The sequence below is a fragment of the Dromiciops gliroides genome, chromosome 6, assembly GCF_019393635.1.
Source record: "Dromiciops gliroides isolate mDroGli1 chromosome 6, mDroGli1.pri, whole genome shotgun sequence".
Lineage (NCBI taxonomy): Eukaryota > Metazoa > Chordata > Mammalia > Microbiotheria > Microbiotheriidae > Dromiciops > Dromiciops gliroides.
The window spans coordinates 68,619,874-68,646,687 of record NC_057866.1 but is presented as its reverse complement, the minus strand read 5'-3'; the positions used below and the strand labels follow the sequence as shown (position 1 = coordinate 68,646,687).

The 26,814-nt window shown below is 41.7% G+C and overlaps 1 protein-coding gene across 2 annotated transcripts in view; it reads right to left on the bottom strand.

Moving 5' to 3' along the window:
• SEL1L3 (SEL1L family member 3) overlaps nucleotides 1-26,814 on the bottom strand; it is a 129,574-nt gene that overhangs the window by 47,812 nt on the left and 54,948 nt on the right. For both annotated transcript variants that reach the window (XM_043971344.1, XM_043971343.1), the window contains exons 10-14: nucleotides 20,136-20,347; nucleotides 16,599-16,778; nucleotides 8,105-8,224; nucleotides 5,422-5,562; nucleotides 215-277 (exon numbers count right to left, since the gene is read on the bottom strand). In XM_043971344.1, the coding sequence (XP_043827279.1) occupies nucleotides 215-277; nucleotides 5,422-5,562; nucleotides 8,105-8,224; nucleotides 16,599-16,778; nucleotides 20,136-20,347 (716 nt within the window). The remainder of the gene's footprint in view (nucleotides 1-214; nucleotides 278-5,421; nucleotides 5,563-8,104; nucleotides 8,225-16,598; nucleotides 16,779-20,135; nucleotides 20,348-26,814) is intronic.

Sequence of the window (26,814 nt, the reverse complement as noted above, 5' to 3'; positions counted from 1 at the left end):
GAATTGTTCAGTCTGCTTTGTGGAGGGTTTCTGTGTGTATTGGAACTAAATTATACCTAACCACTGCACAGTTGTTGTTGGGTTTTTTTTTCCCTTCTCCCTTTTCCACCTTCAGGATCTTTATATAGTGGAGCCATTTACTTCTGTAAACTTGTGAGTGCATAGGTGTTCAATGTGGAAATGTTTCATTATAAATAAGAGGCTTAGGTGTTACCTTGGCAGCAGCTTTTTTCATCAGTTCTAAAGCAAGCCTTCTATTCTTCCGCACTCCTTGACCCTAAACAATAACAAACAACAACAATAAAAATGATGAAGAAAAGATACACAGTTGATGCTCCATAGCACAAGGCAAACAGGCTCAGCTGCTTTGGGCAGAATGTGTATTGAAAATGTTAACTCACACTTTCTAAATTTAAAGCCAATTCTGAAAGGATTCTAGCTATAGGATTATTATTATCAGAATAATAATACTAGGGCAACTTTGCTGGCATGAAATTCCCATTCATCACTAGTATGAGTTCTATTTCAACCAATCCTGAACCACTGCCATCAGAAGTAATGGCCAAGATTCAATGAGGTTAACGATATGTTCCTTCTAAAACTCCCTAACTGGTAAATTAGATGAAACAACTTTGGTGGGGTAGGGGGATGAAGGAAGAGTGATAATAGTGGTTAAAACCATTTTCTGTCTTGGTTCATCAGGGTCTAATCCAGTGAGATGAAAACACCAAAGAATTAGTACTAGCACAATAAAGACCTATAAAATAAGCAGAATTCTTCAGAATCAGTCAGAGGATGACACTGACTCAGAGTTTTCAAAAAGAAAATATTTTTTCTGCCACAAGAATGAAGTAAATGCTTCCATTAGAATCATCACGTTTCTCCGGCAGAAAAGAGAAGAAAGCAATTAGGAATGAGTTGTTTATGGGAAAAGGGAGGGGATGGGAGGACAGAGTAGAGGGTAATTAGATTTGAGGATACAAGTTACAGGGGAAAGTCACAGGCTGATTGTATAAAACATAAACTCATGGGCTACCCAGTGGACCTCCACTTGTGGGGTGGGAATAGATGGAAGGGAATTTATGCAGAGACACTGTCAGACCTTGGAGCCCCTGGATTAGCCTGGTGAATGAATGAAATGCTCTATCTAATTTGCAGTAGTGTTGATTGTCCGTATCATAATATCTACTTTGTGACCTAGGGGGTCACAACAAATTGCTTACAATTACCTCAAATATCAAATAGGATTGTCACGAGAACTGAATTTTTTTCCTGGCTAAAATAAAGCACCCAAACAATCAACCTTTGCTCAACAGATATACTTAATAAACACAGGAATGGCTGGGAAGGTGGAAAAAAATGACCTCACCTCCTTAGTTTTACCCTTTGGTCTGGCTCAAATTCATTTGCGTGCCAAGCCACAGAGGATTCTGAGATATCTAACTCTTAAGTTAAATAGTTATCTGAAACAGAAGGCTTTGATCTTCTCCTAGGCAGGTGTAGGGTTGAAAAGAAAGGACTCCGTCTTAGTCCACCAGCTACACACATGAGCTAAGTGTAGCAGATTTTATGAGCTAAAGACAGAGAAGCCTAAACTCAGCAAAAATTAAATGCCCAGAGCCACCAAGAGACCAGCAGAGTAATATATACAGTGCAATGATATTTTCAGAAGATACTGGTGGGTCCAAGGTATCAGATGTGTGTTGCTCCTCCACACAGGTAACATTTCCCATTTGTGTACTCCTTATGTCTATTCCTTATGTGTGCTCACTCACCCCATGGGTGGTATATGTATTGACAGGATTGTGGCCTAGGTCAATGGAAGGAATGTTCTATTTCCCATTTTCCTGCTATGCTATTTTATTAAATTCCTTTGCTTCAAAGTTATTGTGTCCCCTCACTGACTAGAGGAAAAAAGATGGGGCTCAAGAGCTGTGATTTTGAGTAAATATAATCCCCCTAGAATACCTTGAACCTGAGTAACTGTTCTGTTATTCTGGGTAACTATTCATATGTGAGAAGGGAGTTTCCAAGATGCTAAAGAACTGGGATCATACTGGGAAGGTGCTTTGCAAGGTGTAATGTATATTAATATACTGTTTCATATTAAAAGACAATAGGGAGAATACGGAGTAATATGGGGACATTTTGAAATATTGACTTTCTTTATAGGAGAATATGTGGGATTTTAAATAATGAGCTGTGAACCAAAAGCCACAATGAATATGACTAAGCAGGAGTCTCAAATATCAAACCCAAACTCACAGATAACTTTTTAAAATAAGAACAAAACACTAGATGAATCAATTCAATCCAGACTCAAATCTACTTATTTTCTAGTGCTATTAAGCCAGAACCAAACTGCAACAACAAAAGATTCTCTGAATATCCCTTCATTGGATTCAAGTCCCTGCTAGATAAATGGAGAGATGACTGTAGAGAGACTGACTAAAAATGGTAAGCTGAAGTTTGTAAGCAGGGAAGACAGAAGAAAATTCATTAGGGATGACTGAGGCAACACTTGGTGAAATGTGCCAATATGGCATTGATTTGCTGGGAATGACCAACTGAATAGTCTGGTTTACAATTAGAGATGAAGTTTCCTTTTCAAGACTTAAGACTGACTGTGAATCTGAACATTATAACAAATAAGCCGTGAGGCAGCTAGGTGGCGCAGTGGATAGAGCACCGGCCCTGGATTCAGGAGGACCTGGGTTCAAATCCAGCCTCAGACACTTGACACTTACTAGCTTTGTGACCCTGGGTAAGTCACTTAACCCCAATTGCCTCACCAAAAAAACAAACAAACAAAACAAAACAACAAATAAGCCATGACTGTGGTACAAGGACAAGACCATCGCCTAGGGAGGGGGAGGGGTCAAACAAGTGATGTTCCTCAACATCACTGATGTCCTCTGAATTGAAAAAAGAGATCACAGAAACACAATATATGTGCGTATCTTTTTCTATAACGTAGTGGAAAGAGCTGGCCTTGGAAACAGGATGATTGGGGTTCAAGTCCCACATCCAACACATATTGGCTTTGGGGCCCAGATAAATTACTTTACTTCTCAGTGCCCTGGGCATGTAGAGTCTCTTAGACTGCAAATAGCATTGAAAATGACGATCTGTATTGAAAAAGGGTTTTCCTATCTAGGAGTTCCGTGCTCATGAAATCACAGGTCCAAGCCCTCTCCCTATCCCAACTGATCTTCCCATGAGAAGTAGCTTAGACAGATGCTCAAATAGTGTGTAATTTGGTTGGAAGCTAAGACTTAACTAGGTTGTTTTCAGTGGGTCAAGCTGAGATTCATTACAAAGACAAAAAAAGATGATTATACTTGGACCCATGAGAAAATGTAAAAGGAGTTGGAATGATTAGGCCTAGAAAAAGAAGGCAGGGAATCTAAATGAATACATCTCTGTGAGTAATGATCATGGATATTTTCAGCCATAGACTGTGAAGGGGGAAGATAAAGCCAGTATTTGGATGAGTTGTTATTTGTCCTTTGGTCTCAAAGAAGACCAATGACATCAAGAAGGTGATGTCTTGACTTGCAAATGAATTGCATTTAAGTGAGGCAGAGATGTGCAAAGTCATCTATCTTGTCTCTCCTCCAGAGTCATCTGAGTCCAGTGGCAAGACATAGATCAGGACAAATGGAGATGACTCAAGATTCAGTGGGCGACCTTGGCCTTTTTCAGCTAAGATCTTTCCCAGATCTCAGTTTCTCTGAGGCACACCCATTCAGTGATTTAAGTCCAGCTGAGAAATGAGGCAAAAGATGGCCTAATTTGTCTACTCAAAAAAAAAAAAAAATCAAGCCGGGAGGGGAAGACCCTAAGGGTTTCTGACCAGAACAGAAACAATTGCTTATTTTCACTCACTCTGAGACATCAAAACCCAAACAATGACCAAATGAGGCTTGGGCTGGGACCTGACTCAGTGAGAGTCAGAGTGATTTGGGTTTAAGGCATGGTCAAGTAGCTCTATTTGAATCCCCATGGGCTTTATCAAAGCCTGGTTTTCCAGTGTTCCATTTCAAGAAATCATAAGTTAAACTACATGGGACAAAAGAGTTAATTGTCCCAGTTGTTTGTTTTTTTCATTCTTCTTTTTTTTTTTTTTTGTGAGGCAATTGGGGTTAAGTGACTTGCCCAGGGTCACACAGCTAGTACATGTCAAGTGTCTGAGGCTGGATTTGAACTCAGGTCCTCCTGAATCCGGGGCCAGTGCTCTATCCACTGAGGCACCTAGCTGCCCCCAAGTTTTGTTTTTTTTTAAAGATAGAATAAATAAATAGGGATGGAAAAAAAAAACTAGCCTGTAAACTCCAAGATATCTTGCAAGGTTTCAGTGATCAAAATTTCTCTTCCTTTGGGCAGAGGACCAACATGTAATTCCTTATGTGAACAGAGGGAGAGGAGGGAATGAAGGGAGTAAGAGAGAGGGAAGGAAAAAAGCAGGGAAGGAACAAATGAACAAATGAAGGAAGGAATGAAGGATAAAATAAAGGAGCATTTCCCAACTGGAACTGGCCAGATGGGTCCCCAGTGGGGCCCAGAGACTGCGGAGGGGAGATAAAGACAGTGTTTTGATGAATAGCATCAGCCATAGAACCTTGGTGCTTGGCTTTGTGGAAGCACACAGAGATGCAGGCGTGCTGCCCCTTTTGCCCTTGATTTTCATGAATACTCAAGTAGTAAAAGGCTGTAAGGTTTAGTGGAAAGATGACCAGTTGTATTTTCATAGGACCTGGATTCCCTGAATCCAGGGCAAGTCAATTAACTTTTCTGAGCCTCAGTTTCCTCATCTGAAAAATGAGCAGGTTGAGCTAGATGATCTCTAAAGGTCTCTTCCAACTCAGAATCCAATATTAGTGGCATGTTAGCATGAAATAGCCATGCTGAGACTAATTCCCACAAAAAGTTTTCTCTCCTGACCCCCCACTGCTTGGGTAAGTAGGGGTTAATTAAAAGTCTTTAGACTCAGGATCAGTATTTCAATACCAGTAAATCAGAAACAGGTGTGATTTCTGTCCCAACATGGGCACTGTATAGACTATATGTATATGATAGGGGATTTCTTGAATAAATGGCTATCCAGCAAGCTGAGGTACAGGGCATCAAACTAAAAAAACAGGGATATCTCTTAGAGAATGCAGCAGTGTTGGGAAAAGTATCAAGAGTCAAAGAGCCAAACATAGAAACAGTTATTAAAAAAAATTGGGGAAGTGAGTAGGGGATATGAGCAATTCTCACTCCACCTTTTATCAGCTATCACTCCCCAGAGTGAGGGATGGAAGCAAATCTTAAGTTATCTTAATTACCCACTCCCTGTTTGCACATATGCCTCCAGGAAACTGTTCTGCAATTCTGATGGGAGCTGCAAAATTTAGGCACAAATTAAGTTATTCTTACCTTGAATAATACAATGGCATAATCATATATTAATGCTGGGTCTTCAGTTTCCAAAGCACCCTTTGCATACCACTCTATTGCTGCTTCAAGGTTTTTAGCCACGCCTTGTTGTCCCCAGAATAGCATCTGTGCCAACCGTTGCTTAAACAAGAAATAATAATAATTATGATAATGATTTTTTTTAAATGACCTTCACAAGACACATTTAACTTCAGGCTTTTTCTAAAATAGAAAACACATTTCATGCAATATATTTTGTTATCCACAGCCACCAAGGCGATTGACATACTATGTGTTCCAACTGATAACCATAGCCTTTAATCACTGAGTAATTAGAAATATCCTAATATACTGTGGATTGAGTGTATCTTTGTGTGAATATGTGGAGGGAGAGAGAGACAAACAGAAATTGAGGTATCACAGAATCACAGAATTTCACAGTTGGAAGAGAGGTCAGTGGCCAGCCAGTCCAACTCTGCAATCTCCCAATCAGGCCTCTGCCTGAAACCCTGCAATAAGGGAGAATCCATTCTTCCTTTTGGACAGCTCTAATTGTTATGGTTTTTCCTAACATCAAACCTAATTTTGCCTCTCTGGAGTCAAAGAGAACAAGTCTGATCTCTGTTCCATAAGACAGCCCTTAAAATTCTTAAAAACCAATATGACCTTCTTAAGAGTCTTCACTTAGGCTGAATGCCTACAGTTGCTTCAACTAATCATCAGACAGAACCGTTCACTATCCTGCTTATCTTCCTCTGGATGCTCTCCAGTTTATCAATAACTTTTCTAAAATGTGGGACCCAGAATGCTGGGATACAAAATTTCAGAAATGGTCTGACCAGGACAATCACCGTCCATATTCTCTGGATTTCTTATCAGTATATGAACAGATGAAACACAAGACATGATTCTGAGGAGATAGCTATTCAAGGGTTAAACCTCTTATTCCTGGAAGTATGCATCACAAGATAATCATTTTTGGAAGCCACATCACACCGTTAGCTAAAGTCCCCAGACCTTTTTTCAGAGAAACTGCTGTCTAGCCAAACTCATTCATCTTATACTTGCAAAGTATTTTTTTTCTCTTTGAACCCATGTAAGATTTTACACTTACCCCTCCTAAATTTCATCTTACTATATTCAGTCCAATATTCTATGATCCTTTGGGGTCCCACTGTCACCCAGTGTATAAATCACTTGTCTAAGCTTGGTGTCACCTGCAAACTTGATGAGGCTGCTATGTAATTACCATTATCCAAGTATCTGACAGAATTAGGCAGCATCGAGTCATAGATTCCCCAGGGTACTCTACTAGAGGCCTACTTCTACAATGACATCTATTTAATACTACTCTTCTCTTCCTAGTCTACTTTCTTATCAAATGATTCTGTGAAAATGAACTTGTTCAATACTCAAAACCTTCTCCTCATGAGAAAATGGGAATTTCTTTTCTATTAAAAACCACTGTGTTCCCCAAGGCATTTGTCTGATAGACTTTCCAAAATTCTAGACCTCGCTCATTTGACAAAGGAGACAGATAGATAGATAGATAGATAGATAGATAGATAGATAGATAGATAGACAGACAGATATAGATACCTATATCTATAGATATATATGTATATAAATATGTATATAGAGAGAAATATATATGGAAAAGGTAGGAGGGAGAAAGAGGAGAGAAGAGAGAAAAAGAGGAGAGAGGAGGAGAGAGAAAGAGAGAGGAGAAGGGAGAGGAGAGAGAGAAACTAAAATGAAATCTTTAGATGGACTTCCTTCCTAAGCCATGAAAAACAGAGGCAGATGCTCTTTGGCACAGGAACCCAGGTATCTTAAATAATCACTGTCAAAACTTTGCCATTCTTCACTTTGTACACTCTAACTGTCCCATGTCTTCTTCTCCCTTTTCTTATTCTGCAGCTGTAATGATGATAGCTTGTAGTTATATGGTGCCTTATAGTTTACAAGCTGCTTTACAAGTAGATAGGAGTGGTGAACTCAAGGACCAGAGGAAACCACAGGTAAGTTTCCTTAGGGTCCTGAAATCCAATCTTTCTATTTCCTTCTGAATGTTTCCATTTCTTTCTTCTTCCTACTTTCTCACTTTCCTTTACCTCATACCTGAAGGTGGTTAATGCTACCCAGAATGCCTGGCTTCTCAGCCTCTGAACTGAGTGTAAGGTTACTTTTCCTGTACCATCAGTCTTAGTCAATATTCTATACTGGGGGTGTTTTTAGGCCATATAACTTGGAGGAATAGTCTTCCAAGCTTTGAAAAGTTTTAAGTTCATTCTTTTACATCCCAAAATCTTTCTGAAGTATATAAAAGTGCCCTAAGGAAGCAGATAAGATCCCTTCTAAAGTTCTCCCATGTCATACCTTCCTAACTGTTTCTACATTTGTGATCCCAGTTCTGCCAAAATGGTACCCTTTGGACTTTCAGCAACTAGATCCATTTCTTCATATGTAAAAGGAAGGGATTGGATCAGAGGATCTCTTAGGTCCCTTCTATTTCTAAGTCTATGAGCCTAAGCTTCTCTATTGCTACCTTCTTGCAGGCAGATCCCCCAATCTCACCTCTCTGGTCCTTCCTGCACTCCAAATTCTTCACTTTTCCCACATTATGCACAACCCACTGACCATTTAATACCACTGTAAGATGGAGGATGGCCCACATCTTTACCTGAGCGGCTGCATTGCCTCTTGTTGCTTCATGTTTCAGCCACATGAAGACATCACCATCTTCTTTAGTTTGGACCTTTAGCATTTCATCATCCTTCAGTCTCACTGTTTCTACATATGCCTACAACATGACCAAAAAACACAGAACATCAGAAATGACAAGGGGGCCTTAGAAGTCATCTAGTCCAAACCTCTCATTTTCAGCATAAGGAAAATTAGGTCCATGGGTCCAGTGACTTGGCCACAGTTATCCAGTAAGTCAGTGGCAGACCTGGAACCAGGACCTTTGTTCCTGACTCCTAACTCCACCTTTTTTGCTCTCTGAATGACACAGGCAGATATAAAAGACAAAGGATTGTCATGCATTTTCCAGACAACAATTGGCAGAATAAATTGATCTAAACTCGAAAATACACATGAGACTATTTTTTGAGCAATGGAGCAAACCTTCCTGAATATACAGCCAAATGATTGTTGTCCCCAGTGGGGGACAATGTGCATATGCCAATAATGGTGCCATTGCTCAGAATACATTGAAACTGCTCTCTTTGGTCTGTCTTCAGAGACAATTTAAGGGACACCAAAGAGAGTCAGCCTATTAATTTATTGTTGTACTTCATTTTATGACCAAATGTAGCATTATTCAAATTGACAAACCTTATCTTAATTATTATTTAAACAATATCTAACTTGGTGGTATAATTATTATTATTATTATTATTATTTTGCTCCATGCATTCCTTAATAGGTATAGGGAAACCCCTTCTGAACATACCTGGAGTTAAAAGCCCTTTCTGGTGACACATTTGCCCTGGCTCTTTCTAGTGGGTTCCCTGATACAAGATAGCATTTACAAGGTTTGCAAAGTGCAAGCCTCATTTGATCCTGTGGGGATCAATTTTTAATTGGGGAGTGCTAGCTAAGCAGCCCGCTGCAATATTGGGGCAAGGAAGGAGACCAGCAGCCTCCCTCAAAACAGAACAGGATTTATTTTAACAAGAACAAACTTAAAAAAAAACAAAACACAAACAGGATCAGTAGGATCAAGGGAAAGGAAATAAAATGGGGAAAAGGAAAATTATACAACCTGAAAAGATAACACCGCTTAGGAATCAGCTGAGAATACGCAGCAGAACGCCTGTCGCCTTCCAGTTTCCCGCTAGAATGCCCAATTCTCCTCCCCCAATCCCAGAAAAACCCCACACAGCCCCAGCCAATGGGATGACCGCTCTGACAGTCACATGACTGCCCTCACTAGACTTCCAATCATTATAATTTTGCCAGGCCCACGTAGGCGTCGGTGAATGGTGATGACGTGAAATGCCAGTGCCCTGGCAACAGCTACAACCAGTGAGGGGAGCACCTTGCGGTTTGCGGAGCCCCAGGCCAGTGCACGCTGAGGCATAAAAACCTCAAATAACAATTAATTCTTTATAATCCTCCCAACAACCTTGAGAGTTGGGTACTATTTTTATTCTGATTTTACAAATGAGGAAACTGAGGCAGGCAGCAGTTAAGTGATTTCCCCTGGGTCACACTGCTAATAAGTATCAGAGACAGGATTCAAACTTGGGTTTTCCTGACTCCGGTGGCCACCTTGATAAAAGACATGCTCAACCAGAGACTTCTGGTTGAACATACACTACCATATACTATCTTCCTCCATCCACCTTGATGGAAAGGTTGCTGTTTCAAAGAGCAGCAAGTGAGCAGCAAGCTCACTCAGTAGACTTAAGAGAGAGAGAGAGAGAGAGAGAGAGAGAGAGAGAGAGAGAGAGAGAGAGAGAGAGCTTCTGCTCTTCTTCCTCTCTTCTGAATGTGTAGCTTGGGACTTGGACACTTCTCCCACTTCCCATTAAAGTAGTCACCTTGACACATCCCAAGAATGAGACATGTATTCTAATCGTTGTCCAAAACAAGCATGGAACTCTTCTACCAAAGGAACCAGCTGGGTGGCTCAGTGGATATAGCACTGGGCCTGGAATTAGTAAGACCTGGGTTCAAATACAGTCTTGGACACCTACTAACTGTGTAACTGTGGGCAAAGTCACTTCACCTCTGTCTGCCTTAGTTTTCCCAACTATAAAGTAGGGATAACAATAACACCTTACTGGAGATGATAATAACACCACCACAATCTGGGTAGAGTTGTGGTGATGATCGAATCAATTAAGATTTGTAAAGCACTTGGCATAATGCCTGGTATGGCGCTTAATGAATGATTCTTTCCTGCTTCCCTCCTACTGACCCTGCTGCTTTCTGAGGCCGCAGCTCGAATATCTCTTGAATACCTTCAGTGGTGGCAAATCTTAGCCCTTTTTGGAAAGTTTATTTATTTATTTATTTATTTATTTTTAATAATTGGGCAAAGACAATTAAGATACATAAGTTCTGATATGCTTCTAAAAAAAAAAGTGGTCACATACACATGACGACATCTAAGAACATTCCAAAAGTTGCTTTCAGAGAGTGATTCCCCATCTGGCTGCTACCCAGGCCAGTTCATTTCATGAGCAGGTGGTGAAACAACCAGAGATATTGGATCCGGACCTAATTTGAGAAGGAGGCCCCAGACAGCACTGAGAATGGCTTTGATTTCCCTTTTGACACTCTCTTAATGAGGGTTAATAAAAACACCTGGCAACACAGAGTCTACTCTGGAGTTCTATTTGTGCAGCTAAGGTCTCTGTTTTCCAGATGTTGACATGTGGAGTGAGGGTCGTGTAATACCATAGGAGGACGTTAGGGGCCCGTGGCGGGGCTATAATATAGCATCAGGGGCACCGGCAGATACTGAAGCTGCATGGGGTGAGCTGGGACAAATGTCCAATATCACTCTCTGCCAGCCACCTGACTATGTGAGGCCGCCGAGCTTCTGTGGCTGAAACCGTACAAGCCGTTCTGTTCTATTTATTCCCCGTGAAGCACGTTGGTCAATATTTGCTGAGGGCTCACACTGAACATGATGCCACAGGCCAAACTTTAGGGGACAGTCTACGTTCTTTGTCGCCTTGGAATCTGTACTATTTCAACAAGCAGCTCACTGATGGAGACTAGGAGAAGGAACTTAGCTGCAGTGATTCTGCAGCAATAGGGCGACAACCAGACGCCACACAGGAAGGCACCGGCTGTGCCCTCTAGGATCTTATAATCTCAGATGTTCTCATTCACTATCAGCACTTGTGAGGACTAATGCCAACGCAAAAGCGAAAGGCCCTGAGTTAAGACCACATACTCGGGGTCATCACAGGCTTAGAGGAGGAAGGGATCTTAGAGATCCCTGAGTTCACAGATGGTGAAAATGAAGCCCTTGTCCCTAATGTCCCCTAGACCAGGACTGGCCATTAGCAAAACGATGAACTTACTCCTGGGTGCTTCAGCCTCCCTCCACTCTTTAAAAAAAATTTTTTTTGGGGGGGTGATGAGGGTTAAGTGACTCTCCCAGGGTCACACAGCTAGGAAGTATCAAATGTCTGAGGCTGGATTTGAACTCAGGTCCTCTTGAACCCATGGCCAGTGCTTTATTCACTGCGCCACCTAGCTGCACCCCCTCCACTCTTTCCATTGACGCCCAATGCTCTCATGCTTCTCCTTTTCCCCTCCTTCAAACCTGGCTTCCTTTGTGACGAATAGCAGCTTCGAATATTGCCTCTCTCACAGATTTTTCCAATTTTTCAGGGATACAAACCTTAATTTTCAGGGACTACAAGTTGACTAGGGAGATGTCAGGCATAAGTCAATAAAAAAGGGAAGATTGGGGAGGTGTGCAGGTTCTAGGCTTTCTCAATGCCCTTGAAATCATACCACAGAGGTGATCTACACCTTAGGCAGGTAAACAGCACCAAATCAGGGCTATGTGCCCAGAGGACAGTCAATTAGTGCTAATTAGCACTAACGTTAACTGAGGAAGGGAAAGCCTTTAAAGAGAATCCTGTTCAGCTCTGGCCAGGAAAGGGGCCTTGGAGGGAAGCCAGGACCTGAGCCTACCAGGCAAAAGATATAGAACTGGATAAGAAGTAGCCTGGCACAAGACTCCAGCTGAAAGTTGGAGAATATAGGCGGCCAGCCAGAGCAGTTTCACCTTTAACCTCCTCAAGGAGAACTGCTTTTGTTTCCTCTAACTTCCAGCTATTGGAACTCACCAAGGCTGAGCCCCACAGCCCTGGCTGCTCAGCATGACTGCTCCTAACGAATAACTTTCCCATCCAGAGTATTGCATGAAAGAAATATGCAGTACTGAGGCAAAAAGAAAAAAGGGCAGGAGGAAGAAAGAGAGAGAGAACTTTGTGTAGCTGGGAAGACGCAGCTTCCAAAGGGGGCTCACACAGGTTGTAGGGGTCTCTGCCTTCTCTCAAGTTATAAAACTTAATGGGCCGGCCAGCAGGCCTTGAGAACTAAGAAGCACTGGCAGTAAGAGGGAAGGGCAATTTCATAACCTACCCTTTAAACGCCTACTAACACAAATCTCCTTGGGGCCTGCCAGAGCTGACATTGGGAGCCCAGCTCTTAGGGTTTATAAATCAGCTGTGATATTTGGGGCCTATTAGGAAGCTACGTGGGTTCCCGCCCCCCTGCCCCTCCACCCCCACCTCTCACTTATTTCTTGAAATTTAACATTGAGATATTTTAGAAGAATGGGAAAATACTCTCTTTAATGACAACAGTGAATAGCAGAAAATACTCAGGTTTCAAAAAACACCGGACGTCATTTTAAAATGAAACATTGGGTGCAATTTAGCTAGTGCATAAAGTGGGTCGGATGCTTTGGGTATTTACTGTTGAATATTAAATGCCAGTTGTTGTGCCATAAAACATCAAGGTTTAAGCTCAGGCCATCACACAAGCATGATAATTACTTTCTCGGAGAACAATAGCTTCCGAATAAACTTAGCTTATTCATCCCAAGACATTAACACTCACATTCTATCAGTTAGTATATTAGGGATACTCACAATTTGGCCAAATCTAGATAGGAAATAATGTTCTAGCTGATAATGCCAGGATGATGGGAATTTTAAAAAAATAACATAATGGCCTTGGAAAAAAAGTTATTTGGAAATCAAGCCGCATAAATGTTGCTGTTTAGCTTTCTATTAAAGCTAAAACGGCTTCCTACTCAGCCATAAAAAAGAGGGATCTGAAGTGAGATTAATGTTAGAGTTTACCGTAAAATTAAGTTAGAGATTACTGTAAAAATTAAGCAGATCCTAATTCATATACTAAAAAAATGGAGGAAAAAAAACCCCACCACCTTTTCTTGATTCCTTTTTTTTTAAACTGACACTTCCTTTGTTAACCAAAGGTCTGGATTCTTACAATGTGTTAATTTGCTGGGTGCCTCTGATGAATTAATAGATTTTCAACAAAGGGACATTTAAATTAATGTATTACATCCACTTAAATTCTCAAGAAGGCATTTATTAAATATTCTGAAGCAAACTTGAGTTCTGATACAGTCCTCCTGACTATTTAATTTGCAGATGCAATTCTTCATTATGTTGTTTTCTGTCAGCAAGGAGGAGCATCTCATTTAATCTTTTCTGGCCCTGGCCACATTGGCGGGGGGGGGGGGGGGGGGGGGGGGGGGGGGGGGGGGGGGAACGGACTAAATAAACATTTCACTTCAGAAAGGCCAAGTATCACATTCAATGTTGGGTAGTTTCATTTCTGTATCTCTGACTAAAACAATCAACAACCACTTATTAAGCACCTACCACATGCCAAGCATGGTGCTAGGCACTGGAAATATCAATACAAAAAAATGAAACAATCATTGGATACCCTTATGCTAAAGAGAGAGCTTTAAAAAGCACATTTTTGTGGGAGTCATTTATTTCACAACCACGGTGGGGGGGGCAGTTAGGTTCTATTTCCTAACCCACCCAAATCTGGGACAGCCAACCATGGGCAAGCCATCTGCACTAAGGATTGCTATGTGCAATTGAAGAGCCAGCCAGCATCCTCTAGTTAGGTCAGGGTAATGAGCACATGCGCCCAGCTAAGGGTACAAACAAGGTGGCATGGCTCCGACTGTGACCTTAAGCTGATTTGGGTGGATCATCCATTTCTATTTTCTGTACTGATTTTCTCCTCCCCTGGGGGAGATGGTTAAGAGTTTATAGACTTCTTCAGGACAATTAATTTTCCATTTGCTTAATGGATCACTATCAACTATCTGAAAAATATGGTGATCAAAATTCTTCATGAGTAACTTCTATTAACTCCTGATTTCCATCATCAACATCTTTCTTCAAGATAAAGTTCTGATAACTTTAGTTATGCATTGATTTTTTTTAATAGAAACTGTGATTTCTTAGGAGAAAACAACCCCTACCAAAGCTGATTAACATCTGGTCCACGACTAATAATCTTATTAGGGGGTAGGGGCACAGAGATGTTAATCAGATTGCCTGGGGCCTCACAGCCAGGATAGATCAGAAGCAGGACTTGAACTCAGGCCTTTCTGACTCCCAGGTCAGCCTTCTATCCATGAGACAGCCATGGTGCCTCAATGTGAACCATCATTTCCACTTATGTATTATAACATTTTTATATTTTAAAGTGTGGCATAGGGAATGTGGTGTAGTCAGCCTTAGGCAGGAAGACCTGAGGTCAAGTCCCCCATGTGACACCTAGAGGCTGTGTGACTGGGGAGGCAGGCAGGAAGGTAGTTTTAGAAGGAACACATTGTTAACCTCCTTGAATCTTCGCCATTACTGCTGATAGAGGGGCAAATAGGTCATGGATGTGATAGGGAGCCACTGCAATTTACTGAGTGACGTGGTGGGCCTTGCGCTTTAGGAAAATCAGTTTGGTGACTGAATGGAGGCTGGTTTGGACCAGGTAGAGATATGAGGCAGGCCCCACCAGCAGGCTATTGCAATAGTTCAGGCCTGGGGGCGGCTAGGTGGCGCAGTGGATAAAGCACCAGCCCTGGATTCAGGAGGACCTGAGTTCAAATCTGGCCTCAGACACTTGACACTTACTAGCTGTGTGACCCTGGGCAAGTCACTTAACCCCCATTGCCCCGCAAAACAACAACAACAACAATAGTTCAGGCCTGAGGTGATGAGGGCCTGCTCTTGAGTAGTGGCAGTGTCAGAGGAGAGAAGGGGAAGTATTTGAGAGATGTTACAAGAGGCAAATGACAGGCCTTGGTAATAGATTGGACTTGGGAGGTGAGAGATGGTCCGGAGTTGAGACTGACACCTAGGTTACAAGTTTCAGAGACTGGGAGGATGGTGTTGCCCTCTATAGTAATAGAGAAGGTGGGGGTGGGGGTGGAGTAAGAGTTTGATTTTGGACATTTTGAGGTCCACTGGACAGCCAGTTCAAGATGTCTAAAAGGCAGTTGGAGATGTGAGACTGGAGATCAGCAGAGAGGTTAAGGCAGCATAAGTAGATCTGAAAATCATCAGATAGAGATGGTAACTAAATCTAAGTTTTGAGAGCTACAAAGTTAGAAGTAAAGGTTAGTCCTTCTCAATGTATTCTCGTCTAGGGATATGGAGATTCCCTGCTATCAATTCTGCATCTTTTGGAGGAACATGTATGGATAGTAATCGTCCTCGTGATCACTTCTTACCTTTCCATAATATTTTATAGTTTCCATAGTACTTTCCTCATGAAAAGCCTGTCAAATAGATAGTTCAATCATCCTTACTTCTATTTATCAGATGAGGAAACTAAAGAGAGGTTAATGTTTCTGCTACAGTGGCTAGATAGTTAGGCATCAAATCTTAGTCTACTACCTCTAAAACCAGAATTTTCCCACTATATTGGACCAGAATAAATAGTGCACATTAAACCCAGAATGGAATCTGTAGTTTTGTGGGGTTGTTTGTTTGTTTTGGCTGGACAATGAGGGTTAAGTGACTTGCCCAGGGTCACACAGCTAGTGTCAAGTGTCTAAGATCGGATTTGAACTCAGGTACTCCTGAATCCAGGCCGGTGCTTTATCCATTGCGCCACCTAGCTGCTCCTGTTTTTTTTAAATAGTTGACATCTACCTCTTGTTCCTCACTTAGCCTGATGTTGCCACCACACTCTTTATGCCATCTATACCTACCATCTGAGGACCACTCTTTGGTCCTTAGCCTCATTTCATTATGGTATGTAGAAGGCAAGGCATTATGCCTGTTTCCTTTATGTACATAATTAGGGCTAGATCAAGGGTAGGGTAGGGTGTGCTCTCCTCACAGTGACAAATATAGGTATAAGTCCAACTCTTCAAATACCCACCTTTCCTCCTTCTAACCCCATAAAGGTCCTTACAGACAGAAATGAGATTGTTCCTGTTTTCATTCTTGGTAAGATAATTGAGAAACACAATATGATGAATGCCTTTAACAAGCTCCCCTCTCAGTTTAGTGAGATGCATTCTCTAGGAATTTGGGAATAAATCAGCAACAGATGCAGACACTTTAGATGGTTACTTTTAAAGCCCTGTACATATAGTTGGTAGTAAATTCTCCCTGTTCATTAATTCTGGGTACCTGATCTCCTTGCAGAGTGTGTTGATCAAGAGGGGTCTTGGTGGCGATGTTGCTATAATAAGCATATGACAGTTCCCAGTCCAGTGGGTAATCATCAACACCCTGGTAATGTTTATACCCAAGATTCATTGCAGACAGTCTCTCGCTCCCCTGGGCACCGACCAAGCTATACAGCATGCCCTGTTTAAAAAACAAAATGGACAAGAAGGCCACACAACTAACAATCATCAGAATCACTCGTTTTCCAGGGATGCTGAAAAATCCATTTAATTGTTCCCCCTCCCTCAAGTCTCTCCCCTCTCCAATCTGTCCTTTATACAGTAATCACGGTGATTCTAAGGTGCACAAATGACCATCTCACCCCATTCTCGATGTCCCCCAATGGTTCCTTGTTTTCTCTAGAATAAGATAGAAACTATCCTGTTTAGCTTTTAAAGATCTTCACAACTTGAACCTAACCTTTCTAATTCATTATAAATTATTCCTTTCATAGTACCTCTGCTTCAGGCAAACTTTCCTTTTCTCTGTTCCTCAACACATAACACTCCACCTTCCTCATTAGAATGTAGGTTTCTTGAAAGTGAGGATTGCTTCATTTTTTTTTCTTTTGGTCATTGGATCACCAGCACTTAGGAGCATGCCTACCACATATCACAGACTTAATAAATGTTTCCTGGTTTCCTGGAAGTCAGGAAGACTAGTCCTGGATTCATGAAGACTCATCTTCATAAGTTCAAATTTGGCCTCAGACACTTAGTGTGTCCTTGGGCAAGTCAATTAACCCTGTTTGCCTCAGTTTCCTCATCTGTAAAATGAGCTGGAGAAGGAAATGGCAAACGACTCCAGTATCTCTGCCAATAAAACTCCAAATGAGTGCACAAAGAGTCAGACACAACTGAAATGACTGAATAACAAGAGCTGGAGAGACAAATAAAAGTAAAAACAGCCCCTGTCCTGAAGGAGCTCACATCATAATGGAGACAATATGTAAATAACTAAGTAATACTAATGAGTTGCAATTTATCTAACACTATAAATACTATCTCATTTGATCCTTACAACAAACTCTGGAAAGTAGCTGTTATTATTATCCCTATTTTACAAATGAGGAAACTAGGGCAGAGATTAAGTGACTTGTCCAGGGTCACACAGCTAGTAAAGAGAGGCTGAGACTGGATTTGAACTTAGGTCTTCCTGACTCCAGGTCTAGTACTGCAAAACCAAGCTGCCTATAAGGTATAGGTATAGGTAGGGGGAGGGTTGGTCCAGGAAAGGTCTCCTGTAGAAAGTGAGATATAAGCTGAGTCTTGTAGAAAGCCAGGGAAACTGGAGGCAAAGATGCTGAAGGAGAGCTTTTCAGGTATACAGAGCAGCCAGAGGAAATGTACAGAGATGGGAAATAGAATATTATATGCAAGGATTGTCAAGGAGGTCAGAATAGATGGATCATGGAGTGCAGGGAGGGGTGCCAAGCAAGAAGACTGGAAATGTAGGAAGGGGCCAGTGAATGAGAGGCTAGAAAGACCCAGCAAAGAACTTTTATGTTTGATCTCACAGGTAATAGGAAACCACTGGAGTCTGTTGAGTAGGGGATGACCTCTGTCAAACCTACACTTTAAGAAGATTACTTTGAGGGGCAGCTAGGTGGCGCAGTGGATAGAGCACTGGCCCTGGATTCAGGAGGACTTGAGTTCAAATCTGGCCTCAGACACTTAACACTTACTAGCTGTGCGACCCTGGGCAAGTCACTTAACCCCAATTGCCTCACAAAAAAAAAAAAAAAGAAGATTACTTTGTTGGTTTAATGGAGGACTGTGGAAGAGTGGAGGGGATCAGGCCTTGAGTTAGAGAGACCCATTAGAAGGTTCTTTCAATAGGTCAAGTGAGAGGTGAGGCTGCTGCAAAATTATTTCAGAAAACTATTGCTGTTTTCTTACAAAACAGAAAAAGACATGGTACGAACTTCAGTGTTTCATGACACCCAACGTAATAAGGAGATTCTTCCATATGATAAAGCACATCAAAATTGCAAAGCACTTTATCTCATCCCCGTATAATAATACAAGTATTTTTATCCTCCATTTACAGATCAATCAACAAACATTTATTAAGCACCTACTATGTGCTGGGGCTGATGCTAGATGCTGGGGATACTAAGATAAAATCGAAAGATTCTGCTCTCAAAGAGTTTCTATTCAGTTAGGGGAAAAAAAACTTTTACATGTCAGTAGATGCGAAATATCTACTCATTGAACATGGGGAAGGATCCGGAGAGGCTGCGTTTAGGGGGAGGGGTGCTCCAAGGAGGAAAGGGGATCAGAGGAATTAAGAGTCTTTTTGTTCTTCAATGGAAATGGAGAGGAGCTGTGCAGCACAGATGAGGCACTATTCCTTTATACAGCAGAAGATTTCTAGATCATAGAGTCCCAGACCCTTAGATCTGGAAGGGATGGAACCATCTAGCTTGACTCTGGTTAATTAGCATCCTCCTTAAAGCTCCACAGAGGTGAAGTGACTTGCCCCAGGTCAAAAGGGTAGCAAGTTAGCAGGGCCAGGATTCAAACTCAAGTCCTGTGAGTTTCACATTGGAGAAAGTAAGTCTAAAATGACTTGCTTCAGAGGTCACTTTGTAGGTCTGTGGTATGCTCTGAACCAGAGCCCAGGTTCCTGAGCCCTACTAGGTGATGCTGCCTTTACATCTCCCTCCCGGGATTTTCCATAACATTGGGGGAGGAGGGGTGGAGCTCCAAACAAAACTTACAAAGACTGCCAATGTGGCACTGAAAAGAAGCAGCAAAGCCTTTGCACAGTCAGGGAAGCAACTCCCCAATTGTCTGTGCTCTGCAGTAATCCAGGGATCAAAGATAATCAACAAAATATGGAAATCAGAAAACAATATGCAGATCAGGCAACATTTTATAGAGTTTATGAAAAGTGAATACAAAATGCTAGATTAAGCTGCATCATAAATCTGTTCAATTTGTTTTTAAACCTTCTCTGGTGTGGTCATCATCCCTTTTCTAGGGCAAGGGTGGGGGCGGGGCAGCTGTGGCCCAAATTATTTCCCTTAGCTAAAGGATCAGGAGGATAAGAAAGGCTAAAGTAATCAAAGTCAAGCATTTATCAAAATTTGGGGGTTTTGTGGGGAGGGGGGACAAGATTTTCTTTCAAGAAGTAACCTCCTCTGAAATGCTCAAGGAGTTGTTGCACATTGTGGTAAGAATGCTTCTCTGCATGATGAAAACCAGCACTTTGTCTAAGGCTGAGTCTCCAGAAGAGAAATCACTTCCTCATTTAGTCAAATGTTCAGGCAGTGGCCTCAGCATCCTGGCGTTACCTCATTCATTGGCTATTTCTCTTCTACCTGAAGATCTTCAGAGCACCCTGGGGAGTAAGAAATGGCCAGTTCTACCAGTCAAGATGAGCATCAACTGTTCTGCCTTCCCAACCTCTTCAACAATTTTTTAAAATTACTGCTAAGGAAAAAAAAATGTAAAGAGGGTTATTGATACCAGAAAAATCCATGAAATACTCTACCTGTAGGTGATCTATAGGCACATTTAGTCCAGTTTCATAAAAGACTGCAAGGAAGTAGGATGCTTTATGGTATCCACAGCAGCTGGAATCCATCAGGGAGGGAATAATGGAGCTAATTTGATGTAGACCGTCAATGCCGGAGAGTCTCTTTACAGCCTTCTCAAATATCCTCCCACCAACTTCTAGCACTGAATCATTTTGGCTTCCTGGCACTGGAAATAACATAATTCAGGACACACAAAATTAATTACTATGAGATGGCCAGGATTCTGGAAAGAGGGGGGAGAAAGCCAATTAAATTACCTGAGTTATTGTTATGACTGATCCTACAGTGAGTCAAGGTAAACCACCCTCAGGGGAGGTAAATTAAACTCTTCTGGGATGCTACAACGTCATTTTGCAAATCACTTCTTCCCAGGCTCTAAATGACTGCCTAGTGCCCTGAGAAAACTGATTCTCCATATATAGCTGAAAAGATCCCCCCTAGAGAGCAATTTATTCACTGTGACTCACTATCAAATCAGGACTATTGAAACTCTTATAGAGGTTTCTTCTATTAGATTTCCTTAAGAAAGGTGTATTTTTCTTCTAAGGTTTCCTTGAGTTTCCTGAAAAAGTTGTGCAAGTCCCCCAGTTTTCTTGCTCCACCCCCCCCCCTTTGAACCGGATGCTGCCTTGTCACCTTTTGTCTCTAATTTTCTTCCCAGGGGTTGCCATATATAAGACATAAGTACCTAGTTTTCTTTGAAAACACTGCTGTGAGCCAGAAACCGATTATTCAGATTCCTTATGCTACATATCATCTTACAAAGCCTTCCTGTGAACCTATAAATTTATTAGCACTTAAGCACAACTTGAGGGTTTTATGGTCCAGCCATTCCAGTTATCACCATCTCAATTCCCTAGTCTATTCTTTATTATTTATTCATTCTTGTATTTATTGAGGGCCTACTGTGTGCAAGTCAGTCCCTGTGTTGGGTGGTATATTATAAAAGATTCCTGCTAGATGTTAGGCCATTAAAGATGATTCACTTTTTAAAGAGATATTTTAACTAATTTAAGCCCTTTCTTATCTACTTGAAAATTGTGATATTCAACAGGGATTTTCCCATGGAGTCAAAAATCCTTTTTCATGATTTTATTTTAGATTTTCTACTCAACTGCTGAGAAATCAACACACAAAATAGCAAGAGTCGATAGGGAAGACAAGCACAGAAGACGTGGTTAAAACCAGTTTGGGTGTGGTCGTGGAGCTGCCAACACATCCCCTTCTTCAAGAGCAATTCAAACCCTGAGCTATGGGGAATGGAAATATTTGGCTCTCTACCCATCTTGTTACTTGAAGTAGGGAGGAAAACTGATGGCTGTAGCTCCTAATCACAAGGCTCTTTCCCCTTGTAAGCTGTCAAGAGTCTTCAGGCCGAGGGCAGCTAGGTGGTGCAGTAGATAAAGCACTGGCTCTAGATTTAGGAGGACCTGCGTTCAAATCCGACCTCAGAAACTTGACCCTTACTAGCTATGTGACCATGGGCAAGTCACTTAACCCTCACTGCCCCGCAAAGGAAAAAAAAGAAAGAGTCTTCAGGCAATGAGAGAGTGACTCTAAACCACAAAATGGTCTGGGACACGGATATGTATTTTGACCATGCACAATTCAATTCATGGGTTATCATGAATTGGCAGGGAGAGGTGCATGGTGGGTGTGACTAGGCTGCAACACACAACAAATGAGGAACAATGAAGAACAACAGGAGTACAGAATGTTTTAGGAAAATCTACAATAGAAAAGATGTTTTAATCATGTAGAGAGGACAAAGGATGGCAGTCAGAAAGCCCACTGCCCCACTGGTATTGGAGAAAGAGAGGAAAATTCCCATCCGACCCTGTTGGCTGCATTGCTTGTGTTGAAGTTATGGGAAGATAGGGACGAAAATCATCCCAGCAGGGCTGGCATGGATAGGCTGTAATCGGCATCATTGCAGGAACATCAAACTCAATGAGGTCACAGATCCATTGGAATACAATGCAATTAAGAATCTCATTTTACCCAACAAATCTAATCTTCTCTCTATTCAATAGAAATTACACCATTCAAGTGAAGTTTTAAAAATAAATCCTATTCAAACTTATTCACAGCTATACTTTTAAATACTTATTCTTCTCAGGTACCTCCCTATGTATATGTATAGCAAAGTATTTTAAAACATTAAGGTGTTATTTGCCCATACTTCATCTGTTTGGCCCCAAATTTGAATATGATTATTAGTTTGGCCCGAACACTTAAGGACTTCAGTTTTGTTGCCTGTTGAGCCTGGAGAAGAGAAGGCCCGGGGTGGGGGTGATTGAAGGACTGTCAAGTGAATTATATGTGTTCTACTGGCTCTAGAGGGAAGAACTAGGAGCAGGGGTGGAAGGTGTAGATATCCGGAAAAGCTTCCTAGTTATTAAAGCATTGACTGCTTTGAGAGATGGTGAATCTGTAAGCAGAGGCTGAACAACCACTTGGTGAGTATTTTATAGTGGGGATGTCTTCACATATGGGTTAGACTAAAATCCCATAGATTTCTCAAATTCTGTGATTGTGTGAAGGTGAAATAAATTTCCTAGCCATGTCTGACTCCTATGGCCCCTGGCTTGTAACTCCAGAAATTATCACATTGGTGTTTGAGTAGTTAGGAAGTGACAGATAACAAGGGCCGGGAGGGGAATTACTCATAAGATGAGCTTCTAGATCTAGAAATCTCATGGACTTGGAAGTCATCTGTTTTTAAAAGACTTTTTTATTTCTTTTAAATAATTAAAATTCTGAACTTAAATGAATGCATGAATCAGTCTTTGCTGTGAAAGAACTAAGCATTCAGCAGTGAGAGGGAAGGCAATTTAAAAATTTTAATTCCAAGACAAAACTGCTAGTTTCACACATTCTTTGAAGTCTGAATTTCCAATCATGGCACAAAACCAACACCATGATTGCTTTGGTGTCATCGTGAAACTGACAATTTTAAAATCAATTTAATGAAACTGTTAATTTCGTCCATCTGGTTTAACATATGCACTTTCTCTAGCTGGGCTGTAACTAAAAAACATGCCTCATTTATGGAGATTAATGGGGTAGGGAAGGAACCAAAAAGGATCTACGTTCTTTCTCCTACAGCATCAGAAGCCAAGAAACCAAACGCCTCTGTCATCATGGCTTAACCCTTGACAGTTGCAAAGTAGCTGAGCCCTGGTTTGTTCCCTCTCACAATAATCCCACCAGGGAGATCACTGACACTTTCTCCATTTGAAGACAACAAAGCTGAGCTAGAGAGGAATTAGCTCCTTGTCTCAGGATCACAGGAGTGCAGAGACTGAAACAGAGTTAGAAATCAGGAACAGGAAACCAGACTCACTGTGTCAGAGAAAGGGAAGCATAAAGAAGAAAGTTGTTTTTAGTTCAGGCTTCCAAAGGGACATTGCGAATAATGCAGATGGTTTTGTTCCTTTATTTTTAAGGAAGTGAAGGTGCAAATGTCATTTAACCGTCAAAGGAAAGGATTGTGTACACATGTGTCTGCTGGACAAAATCAAACATTAGGAAATCAAATTGGCCAAAAAGGATCCGTCATCTGCACTCTAATGTAGGTAATGCCCACTGGGCTATGAAGACCTAGCAAATGGTTTTATTAACACCCTGTGAATCCACCAAGAGTTGGCAGTTTCCAACACAGTTGTGGATTATGCAAGTTCTCTAAGCATTCAAACAATCAAAAAGGCTCCAAGGAATGAATGCCCATATATAGGAGAAGGTGGCCACGGTGCTGAGGGTTAACCTCTCTGCCTCAGCCCAGGAAAAGGTCTACCTGAAGGCCTCTGATACCATTCCCAAAATAATAAATTGTTGGCCCTTCATTTTTTCTACTTCCTTCCTTCCTTCCTTCCTTCCTTCCTTCCTTCCTTCCTTCCTTCCTTCCTTCCTTCCTTCCCTTTCTTTTTTTTTTTTTTTTTTGCAGGGCAATGAGGGTTAAGTGACTTGCCCAGGGTCACACAGCTAGTAAGTGTCAAGTGTCTGAGGCCAGATTTGAACTCAGGTACTCCTGAATCCAGGGCCTGTGCTTATCCACTGCGCCACCTAGCCGCCCCCTTTCTTGCTTTCTTTCTGGCAATGAGGGTTAAGTGACTTACCCAGGGTCACACAGCTAGTAAGTGTCAAGTGTCTGAGGCCAGATTTTAACTCAGGTCCTCCTGAATCCAGGGCTGGTGCTTTAATCACTGCACCACCTAGCTGCCCCCCACCACTAGCCCTTCATTTTCAAAGAGGACCAATGACATCTTGACTTGCCCCTGAGCTGGATCTAAGTGAGGTGAAGTTGCACAAAGTCATTAGCCTCACTCTCTCTTCTAGAGTTGTCCAAGTCTAGTGGCAGGACAAAAATCAAGGTGACTGGGAATGGCCCAGAGATGTCATGGAAGACCATGGCATCTTCAATGTCTGACCAAGCTCTAAGTGCTTCATAGTGCCAGCTTCAGCTGCTTTCATGGCTTTTGGAACAAATTGTTCTCATCCACCCATTCTAACCAGAGTGGGATAGACACCCCACCTCACCAACAGCTTTGTGGCCCATTGGTTACCCTCAATCTAGTTTGTCTCATCTGCCGAAATGGTTTACCAGCATGTAGCCTCAGTGCATATTACAGCTTCTTGGAGTCACAAATAAGAGTTAAGTGCCAGGTAGACACCAAAAGTGGATGAACAGCCCTGAAAGGGGCTTGGCAAGCCCTCACACCAGAGGTGCTAGTCTTCCTTGAACATCCATACACGCAGACCTCAGGATCAGAGGCCACAACTCTCTTGGCTCACTGAGTACCAGCTGAGCTGCCCTCACTGACCTCCAAGAGTCTGCCACCTTGGACCCAGGGCACATTTGCCCTAGCCTGCACCTTTTGCTTGACTAAACCTCTGCTATGGGCTGGACTTCTCTGGCTCAACTGGACTCCTTGTCCAGATCCAATCTGCTCAACTCTGTGCCCCATTCCCTGGCATGACAGACACAGGCCAAGTTTTATGGCCATTCTAAACTGCCCTCCTAAATTTCAAATCCATATAAAGGCCACATACCAAGAGAAAAGGAAAGAAGAAGAGGCCTATGCCACTTTCTCTGTAATTGTGGAACCCACATTTATGAGCATTTAAATTGAAACCCCATTAGAGAGATTCAATTTGGACAAAATCTAAATGCTGATGAGGCAGTTTTGAAAGGAATCATTTTCCTGGGGCTAGTCCCAGCCTGACAAGGAAATGGACTTCTAGGCTGAACAATCATAATGGCCTTTGTTGAGAGCAGGAAGCTCTCTGTGCTATGGTACAATTAGGAGATTGTTAAAGAATTTGAGGCAGCTGGATGGCTAGAGCACTGAGCCTAGAGTCAGGAAGACCTGAGTTCAAATCTGACCTAAGGCACTTAACTAGCTGTGTGACCGTGGAGAAGTCACTTAACCTCTGTTTTCCTTAATCCACTGGAGAAGGAAATGGTGAACCACTCTAGTATCCTTGCCAAGAAATGCCCATCAACAGTATAGTAAAGGGAGGGGCGGTCAGGAAGAGTCAAATATGACTAAACGATAACATCATGAAATTTGAGGCCTACTTAGTAGCCATCTTTCTTGACTCTTCTTATTCATCCATTTCAAGGGTGTGGTTGACTTATTTAAAATTAAGCCAAATGCTATCCCCTCCACAATCTTAGATACTGCTGATGTTGATACAATAGTAGATATGCATCTGATGGGTCTAGGTTGTGAAGATACAAGATAATGACTGGACCTGGGATGTCATCAATATAGGGAACTCTGGGGAGAAGAGACTCCCTCTACCAATGTAGCCTGGTGAGTCTTTATTACTTATGAACTTAGAGAGTTGCCCAGGGCATTAAGAGGTTAAGTGACTTGTGTCAGAGACAGGATCTGAACCCAGAATTCTGACCACAATGCCATGCTGCTAAGACTATGTGTGTGTGTGTGTGTGTGTGTGTGCGCGCGCGCGTGTGTGCATGTGTATATATGTGTGTGTGTGTGTATGTATATGCACATATATACATATTCACACACATATATATAGACACACACATCTATATGTCTATAAAAACTCTACTTTTACATAATAGAGCCTATGATTTTTGTGACTATGTATGTGTATAAATATATTCAGAAGCCTTTCTTAACCCCTCTTAATTCTAGCACCTTCTCTCTTTTAATTATTTCCTATCTATCCTGTATATAGCTTGCTTTGTATACATTTTCTTTGCATGTTGTCTCCCCATGAGATTGTAAGCTTCTTGAGAGCAGGGAATGTCATTTTTTTTTCCTTATTGGTATTTCTAGTGCTTAACACTGTGCCTGGCCCATAGTAGGCTCTCAACAAATGTTTATTGAATTGATAAAGTATGAACTCCTCGGATTAGACTCTTTTTAAACCCTGTTATTCTTCCTTCCCCCTTCAATGACTAAAACGAGGAGTTCCAAACAAGATACTCCTGACAGAATTTTCACATGCTTTCATCAGACCCTGGTGGTAATTGGACGGGAGCTGTATAGATCTTGAAGGTACCTACTTATTTACAATTTGTCTCCTTCATTAGGATCTGAGCTCCTTAGAAAAGGGACTGTTTTGTTTTTTTTAAAACCTTCCTCTGTGTCCTCA